Genomic DNA, 18,207 nt, shown 5'->3' with positions numbered 1-18,207 from the left:
GATTGGTGATTTAGATTGTGTATTTAGTAAGAATAATTTGTGCTCACCACAAATCTTTACAGGGAATGAAACGTTGGTTTTAAAGATAATGAGAACATCATTGAAACCGTGGTAAGGGTCGTAAACCGTGGTAAGGGCTGTACACAGTTGTTTATTTAGAGTCTGAGCCTTAGTATGAATGGCAATTTCCCAATTTCTCTTGGCTGTTTTACTGCTCTCTACTGAAGCGTTAAAACAGTGTCACAACTATGTCCATTCTTTCTACATTACATTCTACCTGAGATTTTGTCATCGTAGCTGTGTAAAATGTGGTTTGTCAGTGACGTATTGTAATGTGCCTCTAATCTCTCTGCCACTTTTATACTTTATTACAAGTCAGTTAGACTGACTGAGAATGTGTCCCAGTATGTGGGAAATTAATTTATACTGTAGATTCAATCAATGTGCAAAATTATTTCCATGGTTTTGTGAGAAAGAGGGTATGCAGGGTATTCCTTGTTTTATCATTTAAGTCATGTATCCATTGTGTAGTGAAGTAAATCATACACAGTGAGTTAATCTAAATGACAGATTGTTTACTGTTGTGTGGAGGCATGGACATTTTAGATTTAAGTGTTATAATAGTATCTGTCATTGGGATTCTTTAACTGTCTTTAATATTTGAGTTTTTAACTACTGAGCTATCAATTTCCTCAAATTCTCATTAATGTTCATGGTAGAAGACAAACTCAAAGCCTTCCCATTGTTGAGTCAGCTGGCATCTCTTAAAACTTTGTCATTTTCAAAAGCATTTCCTTTTATTGAAAAGCACTCTATTCACTTAATAAAGGATGCTTCAATCTCTCAACAGGAATTCGAAATCAAGAAAGTCTTTTTTGCAACAAAAAAGCCATTCTCTACTGAAAAGTAAGCTATTAAAGCTCTGATAGTAGATGAGTAATCCAGTACAATCTACGCTAAATAGAAATTATTTCTACAATGAGACAATTGATAACTGTCACTTCAGGGTCTAACATAATGCAAATGATAGATATTTGAATCAATTTCAAACCTGTTATCTTTTCAGTTTCTTTGTGTGAAGTTCACTCAACAGTACCAGCATACCTTTGTGGTGGCTTATTGCCATTCACTATAGAATGTCTCTACTTACAAACTTGTGGGTGACAACATTTATTTGAGCTGAGGTTGGAATGCAACTATTTTATGGTAATTCATTATGTGACTCTCAGCATGTGTCTCTGTTATGCAAACATATGCTCCAATCCTGATAGCACTTGAATGGCATTCAAATTAATGTTTGTTGCCTCTTTTATAAGTCTTATGCCTGTACGTTTTCTAACATTATTGGTCACAGCTATGGTTCAGTTTGCATATTACTGAGCAGACATTTGAGATTTGGCAAACAATTCATGCTAACGTGTTAATGCAAAATGAATGTCTCTTCTTCTAAATGTGTGTATCTATGCAGACTGCCCTTTCAAAGGGAATGGTACACCTCAGAGATAAGATGAATACTTGTGACTATACTTTGTTCGCTGTAGAAATGATCAAAGCTAACATTTAAGAGAATGGGCTGCCCACCTTTATCCTCAGTTAGTGGCACTGTTCCTTTGTCTCAATAGACAGATATTTCTCATATCCCCCAAAACAGAATACAAATGTAATCAACACAATATAAACAAACCACAACCCCTAAACCAGACCAAACAATTATCCCAAAAACTATAGTTAAACGAAAACATATCTAAATCCTTGTTCTGTAGACCATCTGTGATGGATAGTGGGCGAACTACAATTAATTTTGACCCCGATAATCATCTACATGCGTCTTATCATAAAGTGGAATATTCTCTAAACATTGTATTACAGGTGTCAGAAAGCCGGTGTGAAAATTGTTCCTCACGCTCCTGTCCCATCCAATTCCATGCGAAAACTGGCACACACTGGCAGCTGGTTAAGGGTGATGGAGAGAATGCGGCAATCCATTGGCTGCAGGCTTTGTAAATTTCACTCAGCCTAGTCCAATAGAAAGCTGGAGAGAGAGAGAGAGAGAGAGAGAGAGAGAGAGAGAGAGAGAGAGAGAGAGAGAGAGAGAGAGAGAGAGAATCTACTGGTGCAAACAGGGTTTATTCCTAATCTCGTGTTCAGTGCCCGCTCCCTCCTGCTTTCTCCCTATGAAGGCAATTAGATTCAACACAATTTACCGTGCCTCTCCGATTCCTCACTTACCTTGCTGTGTAGTGCTAAAACCTACCATCATTAACAACTGATGAACCGCATCCCTTTTCCAAACACAGGACCTTGAGTTTGTCTTATTTTATCTGGACTGCGCTACATTGGGATTTTCAATACAGAAGCCTACATGGAGTTTTAACATTTCCGTATGTGTGGTGGTGGTTTACTAGATCAAAGTCAGGACTAAAGGAACGATTCATTCAGTGTACATACAGAAAACGGTAAGTCTTTCTTATTATAATGTTTTTTTTTTATTCTCTCAAACCAAGCATGGTATGGAGCATTTGAATAATTTTTATTTCTGCCAGTTAACTAGCGACACTCCCGTTAGATGGCTTGTCCGGACGCGCGCTGCAGACATTTTAGAGAAGCATTAGGCTACAGTTGCAATGGGAATTTGGCAAAGTGCGTTCACAATCTGTCTTCGGCATCTTGTTTATCAATATCCAGTAAATATATAACTTAACATGACAAGCCATTTGGTAGCCTATAGGTATATTTTTGCGCACTATAAATAACTATAGTATGTGTTTCTTCACGTAAACTAGGTGTGCAGTACGTTTGAACTCCATCGAAAAGGCAGCGTTTGAATGGTCGCGAAAGAAAAGACAACGTGAAAATGACATGTCATATCAGTCGCCTAAAGCTCGTGGCTTTACGCATCTTAAATATTTCCACCATATAATGATTCATTGCAGTTGATGACCGATGAAATAAAATCCCTTAACTAAGTACTTGCAATTGTAGGCTATAGCCTAACTGAAGCAACAGCCCAGACCAACTTTACGACCAGGGTATGCCTCAGCCTACTGGGTGGACTGTCAAACTTCAAATATATGAAGCTGCAGACTATACACTCACTGTAATGTGAGTGTACTGAAATATAAAGGCATGTTTGGAAACATACCGATACCTTTCGTGAGGTTTGGGGTACAACGTTGACTGCAGCTTCATCTACGCACTTTGCCAACGAATTCAGCAGCAAGCCACAAGATGGTACTCTAGATATCTGAAATGCCTTTTTAGGAAAGTAGACGCACATCGTATGTTGGAATATTTATGAAGTGAAATGATTCAGTGATATTAAACTGCACGTAATATTTGATGTTGCAGTCATGGCTATGTCTATGCTTTTTAATGGTACCATGACGCTAGCTTGCAAGGCATCTTTCATCCAAATGTCGATATTACGCTGTTTCCAAGCATAGTGGCACAGAGTCGTTTTTACATGTTAGGTGATGATCTTATGAATTCTCAAACCGTGTAGACGTAGACAACCTGAGAAGATAAATTAAAATTCATCAGCACGCATCTAATGATAGCCTACATAGTTGGCACAACTTTGTCATGATAAACAAAAAATCACACAACCGCATCCTAGAATATTACAAAGATTGTCCTCAGATTGCAAAACAAACATTCGGCTTACTTCATATACCATATTGCATTTATCCAAATTGTGCTGGACATCAGATCCCATACCACATACTTACAAATAGAGCACACAAATCTTAATTTTAAATTATTTATTTGCTTGGTGTTGGATTGTGAGGCTGATGATGGTAATGTCAATCCATCAGCCGTTGCTGCTGAAAAACATGAAACACACTTGTAGAATGAACAACAGAGGGTTAAATTGCACTGCAAGTGCTGTAGTGAGTAAGAAATCGGGAAGTCATCCATTAATATGTCACACTGTGAACAGCGACCCTGAGGATTAGTCTACAAAAGCCTGTACCTGTTGTGATCTAAAGTTCTTATAATGCTGCTGTGTCTTTTATCTGCTTTCTTTTCAAATGTTTCTTTCAATGTCAATCTAAGCCCACCCCCCCCCCTACCCCCCACCCCCCCACGCACCATTTCAGCAGTCTGCAGTGTCATTCATTGACGTTATCTTTGTGTGAACATTGCCACCTTATAATGAATACTTCTCTACAGGCTGTCAAGGGCCTCTTCCAAGTCTATGGTTGATCTTTCTCGCTCGTGTCTCTATGGCTGTCTTGGAAAACCCAGTTAAGATAAAGTAAAGTCCTGTGTGTAGAAAGCACACATGGTCTGTGGATCATGTGAAGGTCATGCTAAGTTCAGGCTAGTGTTTTCAATGTTCTATCCTACTGTTTATCTGTAGACTTAAGAGACTGAGGTGTGTTCCACTGACTTTACATAGCAGGAAAGAGCTCCCTCAACCAGATCCTTTCTGACAATTAAAATGCAAATGATTTATGCAGCCTTCATTGAAATTCATAAGACTTATCTCTTATAATCTTTCCGAGAGGGAGTATAGTACCCCACAATCTCTCATCTCCACATCTCTCCGATCCTTGCTCCAAGTTACTGGAAAGAAGAACATACGGGATAGAATGCCAATGTTTCAATGTGATCTGCCTCAATATAGACTACCTCATCACTTTACACGTATGGGTTCATGTCTAGCTGTAGAATTGACCTGATCCTGTTGTCAAGTGCTCTTCTCCCTCCATTTTGAGTGCACTCAACCATATCAGCTTCCATCTATCCATCTTCTATTCATTGAGTTTAGATACAGTGCTTAAGGCATTTTGTCATAGGCATGAGATTTCATATGAGACACCCATCACTTTCAGTGTCACGCATGCAACACTTGTCAAGTGAGAAGGTAATTAATTAACATCTCTGATTTGACCAGCCAGGCATGAGATTCCTCCAACCATTCACCGTCCTCCCAAGTCTGACTGCGCGGAATGGCGCGTGCTTCTAGGGAAATTGAATGATCTGTTGCAAGAAAATGGCCATCTGGTTTGATGCAAGAGCCGGTTCCTAAAAGTTCAATCTTATATATTAAATAATGTATCATCAATTATTATAGATCCTTTATAATTGCTTTTGTAATGCCCTTCTATTATAATACACTTAAATTAACTATCAGGTAGCCATCATACTTTACCTCACTAACCTCATACTCTGTTTCATATTTCATATTTACTAGCCATTTACTGATACAGTTTCTTGATTATTTGCAAATGTTTTGTAAAAGCAGAACACATTTGTTAATGCTTTTCTAGTAATGACTCTGTTTGGACAGGATGGTACTGTAGCATTGGGTAAAGTCAGATTGACTCAAAATTGTCAAAGAGGTAAATGTTTCTGAAGGTAAAATTGGGACAGTTGTACTGAAGAGTGTCATTGAATCTTAGAACACTTCAGAACCGTAATGCCAACTTACAACTTTAAAATGCACAAACACATTCACATTCATTCATTTAGCAGACACTCTTATTCAGAGCGACTTACAGTAAGGCAAGTAGAGTGAAGTGCCTTGCCCAAGGACACACCGTCATTTGGCACGGCCGGGAATCAAACCATCTACCTTCTGATTACTAGCCTGATTCTTTAACCGCTCAGCCACCTGACTCTTGACACACATGCTCACACACACATTCATTCATTACCACGCATGCACACACTTTCCAATTTTGTTTGGTTACAGTGTGCTGGCTTTGTCCTTTTAAACCACTGTTAAGGTGAATTGTATAGAGGGCACATTGGTTCTATTGGAGATCCTTTCAATTAGGCTCCGTTCCATAGAGCATCACTGTTGCTTCACACTTTACCCTCCAGTTAGCCTCTCAGATCATCACTGAACTCTGAACACTATCGAGTGCCATCTCTCTCTGCCAAAAGGAGAGTTACAGTAGATACACCACGTTGAAAATTGTTAACATGATCCTAATTATATGTGCCTACTTGACATCTAGATTTCAAATACTAAATAACAAATTATGCATTAACAACATTGTGGTGTTCGTGTGTGCAAACCCTTTCGTCTTTGGGTATGATATGGTTATGGTAGGGTATGTTAGACAAGTTAAATAGTGCTGTCCCCTAAAGTTTGTAATGTGTTAGTTAAAGAAATCCTTTGATTTTCACATAACAATCTCTCCAAATGTTACTCAATGGTTGTTCAAACACAAACATTCGGTGCTATTTCTGATGAAGTACACACAATTTCTTGCTCCTTTTGTGAATTAGAACTCCTCATCAGGATAGTTCAATTTTAATCAGTGCTCAGAAACAGACTTAATACGGATTCAGACTTGATAGTTTACATGGGATTAACTGATGTTTACTCTATGATTTTGTCTTTCCTGCAGGATATCCAATCAAGTAGGACCAGCTCTGTGTCAGAGGTTGGTGGGGAAAATAAAGATCAACCACAATTCCCACTTATTCTCTTAGGATGGGGGGCACTGAGAAAGCTGCTCTGATTGGCTGGGGCCCTGTCTGTCATCTGTACGTGGCAGCTTGAGGAGGAGGAGGGGTTCATCTGGGCTGCACGGTCGGGGGAGAGGATCATAACCGCAACATCCTGCGTGGCCGACTGCAGCAGGAGCATGTCTAGGCCAGGAGCAGCCTCATGGATGTCTTCCGCCTCGGCCTGCGGGATGGCCAGGGTCAAGCCTCTGCTCTTCTGGGTTGGTCTTGCATCTGTGTGGCTGGCCGTGGCTCAGGCCCAGCAACACCCTGTTGTCATCACGAATTACGGGAAGCTGCGGGGTTTAAAGCAATCTTTGCCCAATGACATACTTGGGCCCGTGGAGCAGTACCTGGGAATCCCCTATGCGTTAGCTCCCACAGGAGAGAGACGCTTCCAGCCTCCCGAGCCGCCCACATCCTGGCCCGGAATCAGGAATGCTACCCAATTTGCTCCTGTCTGTCCTCAGTTCCTGGAGGACCGGTCTTTACTCAATGATATGCTGCCTGTGTGGTTCACTGCCAACCTGGATACAGTGGTAAACTACGTGCAGGACCAAAATGAAGACTGCCTTTACCTAAACATCTATGTCCCCACCGAGGATGGTATGTCACCCTTTGTTAACCATGGTTTTTACCTGATCAGTGCATTTGTTTTGTTTTCTGCATGATTTGCAGGCCTGTTCTCAAGCACTCAGGCTTGGTCTCGGTGTACCACTTTGTCAAGGCGAGTTACAGTACAGCTGCTCAAAGAGCATAACTTCTAAAGGCCATCTAGATTTATGGCTGAAGGTCAGAGTTTGAAGTAAATGTGGACTATCAGGTACACTACAGTAAAAAATATATATATTTTCTGTTCCTTTGTGCAAGAGGCTTTTGATAGTGTTCTCCAGAGTGGTTAGGCCTTCTCCCTGTGCATTTGCTGCACTGCAAAGGTGCCATTTGAGTGAACACCCATTACTTTTTTGACTTGACACATACAGGACCACAAATGAACTGCACTTATCAGCCTTGGCCTACTATCAGAGAATGATTAAAAAAAAGGATACAATTGGTAAAGTAGGTTGGTCTGCCCTAAGGCGCTGTTTCAGGAGTAACAACACACTTTGAGGGTTCACCTGTGCTTCTGACAGAAGTTGAACTCTCTCTTTGCTAAAGTAAGTCAGAGCTTTTGAGAACATGTTTGGTTTATGAACACTGAAGAGAGTTTATCTGAAAATCTCTGCCAGCATGCACAGTTACATGTTATTCTACCAAGTTTAGACATCTCCCAAGAGCAAATACTTATCATGGAGGACAATGGATTTGCTTTATTTTTCTTTTCTTTTGAAATCACAGTTGCAGCTGAATTCAAAGTGGATGATGTGACCTCTAACAGTCAATAGTTTTTCTAGTTAGAATTGTAGTTTGTCATTTTGTGTTTAATAGGTAAATAATAATGCAAAAGACACAGTAGGCTACTGTAGTCCTTAAAAACAAAATAGCAATTTTCTTCCCCTCCTTTTTCAAACGAGGAAAATAAGCAGAGAAAAGGTTATTTATTTGAAAACAACAATATGTTGAGGACAATAGTGAATAGGCAAGTCAAGTTCAATCCATTCTGCGTGCTTAACCATGGAAACTAGTCTCAGATCCCACATTTACATAATTGATATGAACATTTTAAAAGTATTTATATTTTTTACTTCAAGCTATGAACATGGTTTGGTCAATGGGCCTCCCTCTTTCTCACTCTGTCTCAGTATGTCTATCTGTCTCTCTTCCCTCTCTCTCTATCTCTCTCTCTGACTCTGTTTTTCTTTTTGCCATTCTGCCCATCATCCTTACATGCCCTCAGAATTGGTCTTTTCAAATCCAATGTAATGTGGAAATATCCGGCAAGCAGAGGATCAGAGAGGGATTTATAGTTTTGCTCCTCAAGTGGGGTGACAGATTAGGAGAGTGCTTTCATTGTAGTCTGATTTAAGCAGAAAAAGAAAATCTACTACCCCGATACAGTCCCAATATCAAGTTCTGTTGTACTCCTTTAGGATTGTGGTCATGAATGCCAGGGCTGAGGTGGCTTGTGCGTAGGGTGTTAGATCTTGCTATTGTGTGTTGTTTGAGCCTCTTCACCTTCAGGTGAGTCTGTGAACAAAAGACTGCAGTGTGTATGTGTGCATGTGTGTTTGTGTGCATTTGTGTACGTGTGTATGTGTGCATGTGCGTATGAGTGTATGAATATGTGAACATTACTGCTGGGGACAGAACCAGAGCTGGTTTTATCTGTCTCTGCAATCCTGCTGACTGGGAAGAAAGGTGGTAACCAGCTTCATGTTCAAGTAATCTAAGTGAATAGGTAGCATCCTGGGGCTGTTTAATTGAGATGACAATACTTCTTTGGCCCAGACTTTATTTCTAATCATTCATATTTTCCACATGTATTCTCTCAACTATTAGAGCTAAATATAAATCAGCACTACCTTAAAATCCCTCATCAACCCAAACTACAGATAATAACCTTTTATTTATGCACAAAGGGCAATCAATTGTATCCTTTGACAAGCACTTGGCTGTTACATGTTTATAATAATAATGATGATCTACAAGGGCATTGCTGTTATTGATAGCTGTCCTCACTTGTCATGTGACTTGAGAATTGTATGCTGGTACCATATTTATAAGATGTAAACCAACTAAGCTGAAAAACTCCTAAATCCATGACTTTTCTATTTATAAAACTTTTAAGAACAGAAAAAAATATATAATAATTGTTTCAGAGCCTGAGTGACAGTTGTGTATTTTCACCTTTCTCAAGTAGCATCTTGAGGAATAATTGCAGTGCTTGTGTAAGACCTGTATTCTCTGGACATCACTTTCAGTGTAAGTAAACTGCCAATGGCATCTCAAAAGTGCCGGAGCGATAAGTTGCCAGTCCTTTTCTGAAAAGTCTGTGTTTTTGACAGCCAGTCATATGCATGGAGAGGCAAGGAGAAATGTCTCAGGGCCAGGTCAGGAGACGCTACATGAACGTGTCAACGCGGACCTTGGTTAGATCACTGGCTCGCAGTTTCCCCTCTGCTTTTCAAAGGCAATAGGAACTCCAGTCAAACAGTGACACCAGAGTCTTTCATCTTGTCAGATCCAGAGTTCGGCATCAGTTTGATGGTATTGCAGTCAGCCGTGTTATAGAGGATGAGAGAAAGATAGAGAGATAGAGAGAGAAAGAGATAGAGAGAGAAAGAGATAGAGAGATAGAGAGAGAGAGAGAGAGAGAGAGAGAGAGAGAGAGAGAGAGAGAGAGAGAAAGAGAGAGAGCACACAATATGAATCAACAGTAGAGCTAGTTCCAGACTACTACTTCCAGTACAGTGTGTGTAACTGCCTGTTGTTTCAATGTATTTGAGAGTAGCCTTGAGGTTAACATGGCCAGTTAAAGCCCTATATTATGTAGGTGAAATCTTCATTTTAACTGTCAGGATGTTGGTTGTGTTGTTCCCATCTAAAAGGTTACTGCGTATGCCTATGTGTGTATGTGACTGTGTTTGAGTGTTTATGTGTGTGTCGGACAGATGTAGGACTTTATGCCTTGGTGCGTTAAACTGACACACCACTTTCCTTTGTTTGTACAGCTTGGGGTCCCTCACTGTTGAACAGGCCATAATTGTGTGTCCATTCAACCCCTGCCTTCTACACTATGTGTACCAAGGCATATTCCCAATGATGTGCTGTAACAGCCAGCATGTGGACTAGCATCAGAGATATACCAGACAAGCAAGCACAATGGCAACAGACATTCACATGTGCTTCATTGAAAGGGAAAACAATAGCCTGTGTGATAGAATGCATATGGGATATCACAGTGGCTGGGAAAGTCTTGCTTAAACAGTCTTGTTCTGCAGACTTTTCATCCAACACTTGCAGTGTTACTGATGATAATGATTGTCCTGGGGCAAAAGGGTTAACTTTCTTGTTTCATTAAATCTGATTATGAGATAGGTGAGCTTTGACTAGCAACAACTGGGTTTTTGTCAGACCAGCAGAAGGCTAATCATGTAAAAGAATGAGCTCGTAATGATAATACTGTTGCGAGACCCCAATCAAATGACATTGAGAGAAGCCCTGGCTTAAGCCTTTACATCATGAGTATAATATTTTCAGCTGGTACAAAGGCCACTTTCTGATTAAGTGGGAAGTGAAATATAGCATTTTAGATAGTTCATATATTCAGATATTCCTGGTTGTTCCATGTGTTCTCTCTGCATGTACACTATTGATTGTTCTATTGATGATAGCCACCCGTTTGGTTGAGTGACTGTCCTCGCATGATGTGCAGTACTGGTGTGTGTGACAATGACCAGGATCCATATCCCTTAGTAAAGTATTGTTCCATCCATTACTCTATTGCTGTGTTTATGGAGGTGCTCATGGGTAGTGGCTGGAAAAGCCATTTTATCACACCAAGTATTGGTGAGACTACTCACTTACTACAATATTTTTCCCCCTTCTCCAACACAACCCCACGTTTTTAATGCATTTTTATCATTTTCGATCACAGTTACTGTTTTTTGAAATCTGTTTCCCCTTACCCCCCTCTACTTTTCTCCTGTTGTCAACCGTAGGAGCCAACTCAAACCGTCAACGTGCAGATTTCCACAATAATGACGGTGGAGAAGAAGAAGGTATTTTTCTGTCTTTTTTTTTTCCTTTTTGACAAAAGAAAAGCCTGATTCTCGTGCATGACAAAAGACAACTCGCAATGATTTTGTTTTTGTTCCACTCCCTATTTTTTCTACCCCTTGAAGTGCAGACCAATGCATACCTTGGGCTCTTCATTTTTGATCAACCTCTTTCCTCTTTGGAGACCTAGATGATTTGGAGTGATTCAGAGGGACTTATCCCATGTGAAAGGGCACCTCTAAATGGGAATGAGGCACACCACCTCCTAGAAACCTCCCTCCACCCCCCACCTACAAACTGAAAGATGTTAAAATGGAACTCTGCATGTCTCCCCTCTCGCCTCCTCAGAAAACTATTAAACAGTCATGTTTCCCCTTTGTTTCTATCATCGCTCCGTGAAGCATGAACACTAACCCATGTTGTTTTGACAGTAGAAATGTGTTCATATGTAACTCTGTCAAAATCTCTTTGTCACGTTTTTTGCTATATTAACAGCTTGTTCTCGTGCATGGTATTAACCAAATAGCGAAATGACTTTAAAGAGTATCTCTCGAGGCAGGGGCACAGACAATAGAAAAAAGGCCCAGGGAAAAGAGTGAGGCCATCATCATTTTGTCTTGTGGGATTTAAAACCAAGGTCCAGAACAAGCAGTGACATTTTTGGATTGCACTACAAAGAATAGCAGTCTCTTATTAAAATGTGCAGACATTTCACCCCATTATAACCCATTGGGCTTCATCCAGGCACTTTCCGCCATAATGTCATACAAATCCAGATTGCCTTCCTCTGGCCCTGTGTTATTGAAGGGTTATGCAACTTAATTCACAAATCATACTGGATACACTGTATACCTTTTTGATGTTCTTCCTTCTTTCAGGAACTGAAACACCTTATTTTCAACCCTGTAACAGGAAATGTGAATCTAACAACGTCCTAGTTTAAAATACATATTTGGGTCTGTATTTTTCATGTTCACCTTGTATGTGTCATCAGTCTATCAATAGCTCTAGAAGGAACACTACAATACCTCCTCTCTACGCATACACTTCCATGTGTTCACACACTTCTGAGACTCACAATACTGTAGGCGCTCTGATGGGGGGGATAAATCCTCTTCTTTAAGCACTGTTGATTTCCCTGGGCCCGACCCTGCTGTGGTCTACGCCAGTGTGCACGGAGGATCGATGCACACTGACTGTTTGAACATCTGCAGTGTGGATGAATGGCTCCCCCCCCCCTCCAAGGATCTACCTGTGCCATAGAGTGTGTGTGCTGCAGACCGAACCCTCCCTCAGCACTGCGGAGGTCTCCTTCAAATCCTGCTCACTCCGTGCTCGGAGAAATAAAACAGCACGCTCTCGGAAAACACCCTTTCTTTTGAAAGTTTTGAAAGGAAATCTATTGAAACCACTCGGTGCCCCTTAGGAAACGCGTTGAGAAAGTTGTAAAATATGTGACAAATATTTTTTCCAATTTAATTATCTCTGGAATGAGAGCTAGGGCATTATTTGAAATGCTCCTTTAGATTTATTCAAATTAATTCTCTCTCTTCTTGAAATTGACAGCATGGATAAGCATGTTATAGCGTGTGCAGCAGAACCATGTACAGTACAGTAGAAATACTAATGAATATTTCTGACGTTAAGCTCGGCAACACGGTCTCTTTCTCCACTTGCTGTGTTTCCATCTGACAGGTCCTTGCTCTGCCCAGAGCCACACAGAGACCTGAGAGTCCCTGTCGGTGGCTGTGGCCATTGTGTCACAGCATTCTATTGAACAGGAAGGGTGACGAGTTCCATCCTGTGTGGGGATGGGGGAGATGGGAGGGGGGCTCACTCTGCCAAGCATGGTCATTAACTGTCATCTCCATCCCTCCCACTAACACTTGAAAATGCTGAAACCAATGGAAAATTCACATGAACCCCCCCCTCCCTCTTCCCCTTTCTGCCTCCCCCTCTCCCCCTTTCTCACTCCATATAAAGATGAGTAATGTGTGCACCGCTGCTTGGTCCACGAAGGAATACATTATCCCCCAGGCTCGGCATGGCAGTGATGAATGTCCGCGCTGTGCTCATTGCAGAGTCACCCAGGCAGCCCCAGTCCCAATCCCAGTCACAACCCCAGACATATTTCTAGTCCATGCCCCAGCCCTAGTACCAGACCTATCCCTAGCTCCAGACCTAGATCTAGACAGATCCATTCCCTTTCCTAGTGTTAGATCCAGCCCTAGCCCTACCTCTAGAGCCAGATCTAGCCTGGCTCATAGACTTATCCTTAGCCCGAGACCCTCAACAGAGACACAAAGCGAGGCAAAAGGAGAGGAGCTCTTGTGAAACTATTTTATTTCTCTGGTTTTAAGTGCTCAGCAGTGACAGGATTGAAACACGCTGCCCTGAGATGAACCTCGGCTCCAAGAATATAAAACATTCTTCTACATCTGCAGCATCTTTTCGCTGGCTCAAAGTGCCCCTAACAGCCCCCCACTGTCCCCCTCCCCCCAGCCCCCTCCTCCCCCGTCACCACAGCATAACACCAAAAGAGAGAATGACAGTGAATTTGCCTCTGGGTCTGATATACTGCCTGCCCAACTCCCAGCCTGCAAAGAACCTCAGATGCAAATCTGTTAGAAAAGGAGACAACTTTATAGCACTTGGCCCATTTTTATGTGCATGGAATTTTCCTCTCAGTTCAGCTGCTCCTAATTATGAGTTGAAGTACGAACCATGGCACGGTGAGAGCACTCGTTCAATTCGTTCAGCATGAGCTGGTTACCCCTCCCCCCCCCCCCTTCATCTGTGGAAGAACCTAGTATTTGTGAAGAGTGAACTGCCAGTCACAGGAACAGTGCTAGTGATGAGGGTCATGACGCCTGCCCTTGCCTCACACAGCCTGAGCTCTCACAGGAGAGGGTGCGGTGTCGGTGAGAAGTCGTGAAATAGATGCATTCGCATTAGCGATCACTGGGCTTCCACTCAGAGCACAGCAGAGATTAATAACCTGCCACCATGGGTTGTTTTGTGCTCCTTGTTTTTTGGAGGGGTTTCTTTGGTGGAGGAGGAGAGTCAAACACACACACACAGCCCAGTTTTGACGCAGCCAGTGTCTGCCAGCCCATCAGGAGCCAGACAGACATTGGCTGCCACTGCCCCACCCCCCCACCCGCCCCCCCCCACCCCCGCCGCAGGCATAGGCAGGTGCAACAGAAGCCAATAATCAGCGCGGGTACGGTGCGGCCATCAGTTAAATACGAGCTGCATGCATCAGAGCGCCGTGGAAGGCCAGCGACGGGTCCACGGGTCCAAGGCCAGAGACGTTGACATGTCGCTGCTACAGTATGGACACGCATCACTTATGCAAAGGCCTCTCCTCGCGCGCTGCCGTGCAGCCTCCTCCCACACGGCTGTCTGCGCTGGCTGGCTTTCCAGCTCCGCGGACCGTGCTTCCCTCGGCCGATGCTCTGTGACATTTGAAAGGCTTCCAGGAAGTCATGTTGATTTGGATGTGGATCACGGGGCTGGTTCAGCTGTTCAGACTGGGCAGTCTGTAGGTGCAGTTTTCTGGTAGACTTGTTGCAACCAGTGTTCAAATCACCTTTTGGCATTTTGTTTTCTTTAGACTTTGAAGAAGAAAAAAAGAAGGCATCTGCCCATTTCATTGGTTACTGGCCTCCTTGTTTTCATATCTCCAGGTCAAATACAAGTGCTGAGCTTTGGAGTTCTAGACCCAAAGGACTCCAACTTAAAGTCAATAAAGACAATACCTTAATGAGGCTGGCTCTGCTGTAGGCTGATGTATTGTACCAGTCGGTTTGTTGCGGCAGGTTATCGCCCATCTTCTTGCATGCACAAGCAACCCCCCCACCCTCTCACTCTTCCCTCCAACCCCCTCCTCCCTAATTTATAATCACCACCTACACATGTACTAATCATCAGGCTTAATCACTGGAGAGCCACAAAAAAAGGGCTGTTCATCCTGCCTAATTGGAGCACTCTGCGTGTGTTATTGTGATTTGACTAAAAATGCAGACAAGGTGAAACAGACACCGAGACAGAGGGAAGGGAGAGAGCTGGGATTCTGTCAAAGGGAATGTTTATGGTAACAATGTGTGATTTCTTCTTCTCCATGAATTCTACATAATGACTAATTTTAAACGCATGAATTCCTTTCCTTTTGCATTTTTGGATCGTATGAAACTTGTATGACCATACAATGTGTATGGCTATGCAAAGCGTTAACATTGATTTCACACAAATTATGAACACATTGATTTCCTGTAAGGTGAGACAACGTGAGAAGGTTAATCTGATTTACTTGTGTTCAGACATTGATCATTGTATTACATTTTGACTGATTATGAAAATGTCAAGAGTCTTCTATGGAAGGGAATTGGCTCCTTCTATTCTTGTCAGACTGCTGCTGGTAGCTAGGTAGGAACTAATGTTTGTCCTTTCTCTTGTAGACATCCATGACGAGAATGGACTGAAACCAGTCATGGTCTACATCCATGGCGGATCCTACATGGAGGGGACAGGGAACATGATAGACGGCAGCATCCTGGCCAGCTACGGCAATGTCATTGTCATCACCATCAACTACAGACTTGGGGTGCTAGGTATGTACGTCTTCATGTCTCTTACCCACCAACCGTACATTTTGCTTTGGTGGAATCTTGATTCGACAGGTCCACTTTGTTTTAGCGGTGTGCCATAGCTCCGTCCTGCAGTCGTGGGATATGCTTGTAATTCTTTACCAAAGGATTTACAAATTTAAATTGATTTAGGTGTAAATTGTCTGCCGCACTTTAAATTTGGTGGATGGTTATTCTTGGAAACAAGGTTTAGAAATGCAATTCAGGGTTCTTAAACTGATATTGCACAGCTGGAGATTTAGCTATGTATATTGAATTAGAAATATTGAGTTGACAATCTTGGGTCCCACTGAAGATTATGCTTCAGCAGGGGGTTCACAGACTAAATTAGAATGTCTGTTATGATGACAAAGGCATATTTAGGATATGAGTATCGATCATCTGGAAACAAACAACAATATTCTCCAGAGTCAGAAGACATTTGGAACTGTCTGCAATGTGGACTTTCCCAGTGTTAGCTAAGAAACTATTTGCAAGCTAAATTGGCCTCTGAAATATACATTTAGTCTTTTTTTATTTTCTAAGTTTTTAAGGAAACTGTGCAGTATAGTTAAAGCAGTTAAATTTACCTTATAATAAAATGCAGTTCCTTATTGAATTATCTGTATCAATACATTTTTCTCAGAGGCCACACCCAAATCACAATGAAGACATGACCAGAATATGAATGAAAGGAATACAGGACATTTGATGAATAGAAATAGGAAATGGGACTGACATATGCAAAAACGCAGACCTGTTTAGCTAATAAAAAGATTTATACTGACATCACCGAGCTCATTTGGGTCTTTAAATCTTGTACTCAATTTAGATACATTTACTGTCTTTTAATAAACAGTTTTCCAGAGATATGTTAAAAGGTAATAGGAGTGGGACTGAGAATTGGAGTCATGTGGGGTGTAGATATTCTGGACTTCAGGAGCACAGTTCAATTTGTCAACAGGCTGGTACAGTCTAAAACCATGGGATATGCTACACAGCCAATAAGATAGTCCATGAGTTCATATTCACACTCTACCACTTGGCTCCGCTCTGCTTGCCATTTGTTATAAGGCTGAGCTGTCTGCACACCCTCTTTTACTATATTTAGATACATTAGAGCCAGGGGGAAAAGGTGTTCGGAAAAAGTGTGCGATGCAGAGACAGGAAGGAAGAAGAGAAGAAGAAAAAAAAAAGAATGAAAGATAGAAAGAATGGAAGGCCTCGTTAAGTGTGCAGCACTCAGCTTCTCTGACAATGTTCATCTGGGAGGGAGAATCCAGCGGAGAATCATGAGCTGTTTGGCTGTGCTGATGTGGGGGCGGGGGGAGGGGGGCTCTGCCACCTTCCTCCCAGATTGGGGGCTCCACATTCAGCTACAAAACACATCTAGGCCAAGGCCAGGCCTTTCCCCGGATAAAGAGCAAGGTGTTAATGGTTCTCAGACACTCAGTCCTTTCCTTTATCTGTTTCCCCCACCATTTCTGCAGGATGGGCTCCTGTCACACGATTACAGAACAGAATTCAGAGACACTACAGTCGTTCTTATTGAAGTCATGGTCAGATTAGATCTCATACAACGCCTGTTGTATGTATTGATTTGCTCATTTTTCCTGAGTCCCGATTATTGAACCATTCTTCTTGTCTCTGGACCCATGACTCCACTGGGTTAGTAAGATAATCAAGTCATAAAGCAGACGAGACTTACTGAGCGCAGGCCTGCTAGTACGCCTATCGCGGCTCTTAATCCCTTCACGTGGTAAATCAGAGGCCATTGGGAAATGCATGGGATCCGTTGGACTGTGACGGAGTCCGGAGCGGTGGGTCATCTGTGACCTCCTCCTGGATCCCTGCGCAGCGGACGGATGGACAAAACGGAGCCGCTCGCCCGGCCTGTGCTTTCGTAAGACTGCACCATCTGGGTGGCGGACGTCACATGGGCCCGAGTGACAAGCTCGGGGAGCTTCATTACTCTGAGCTGGGATGTGTCAGGGGCACATGGCACTCTCCATCTTCTCTCCTCAGCCCATTATGGCTGGACGTGAGGGGCCTGCTGATGGCCGTCTGATACAGACACATGTGTCTTCCTTCATTTGACCCCCCCCCCCCCCCCCCCCGGCTCCCCTGTGCCCAGACGACTCAGGTCCTGTGTGCCGCCGGGCTTTGCTAATGAAGGGGGAGGAGGCTTCTGATTGGTGTTAGAGTGGTTTCTGTATACAGAGTGAACATTTGTACCATCTGAAAATACTTCAGTCAGTTGGTTCCTCATCTTGTTGAGTGTAAGGAAGGTAATTTGCAGGTCTTTGGATTGCTCACACTTGGATTATGGCACTATAAACACAAGTTGTTGTGAGAAACACGTACTGTCCCCAAAAAATCTAAAATGTTGGAAAAATACAGGCGTCTCATTTTTGTTGTTGTCTTCAAAATCCATTTTCAAACATTTATTTGAGTG

At 42.4% G+C, this 18,207-nt stretch overlaps 1 protein-coding gene across 1 annotated transcript in view; it reads left to right on the top strand.

The window, feature by feature from the left end:
* Positions 1 to 6,605: 6,605 nt before the first annotated feature.
* nlgn4xa (neuroligin 4 X-linked a) overlaps positions 6,606 to 18,207 on the top strand; it is a 32,786-nt gene continuing 21,184 nt past the window's right edge. Inside the window, exons 1-2 of the mRNA XM_084668585.1 lie at positions 6,606 to 7,071; positions 15,585 to 15,737. Of these exons, the coding sequence (XP_084524711.1) occupies positions 6,606 to 7,071; positions 15,585 to 15,737 (619 nt within the window). The remainder of the gene's footprint in view (positions 7,072 to 15,584; positions 15,738 to 18,207) is intronic.

This window comes from Hypomesus nipponensis, chromosome 12 (assembly GCF_054491055.1).
Source record: "Hypomesus nipponensis isolate SF chromosome 12, ASM5449105v1, whole genome shotgun sequence".
Classification (NCBI taxonomy): Eukaryota; Metazoa; Chordata; class Actinopteri; order Osmeriformes; family Osmeridae; genus Hypomesus; species Hypomesus nipponensis.
This window is presented reverse-complemented; position numbering and strand designations above follow the sequence as displayed.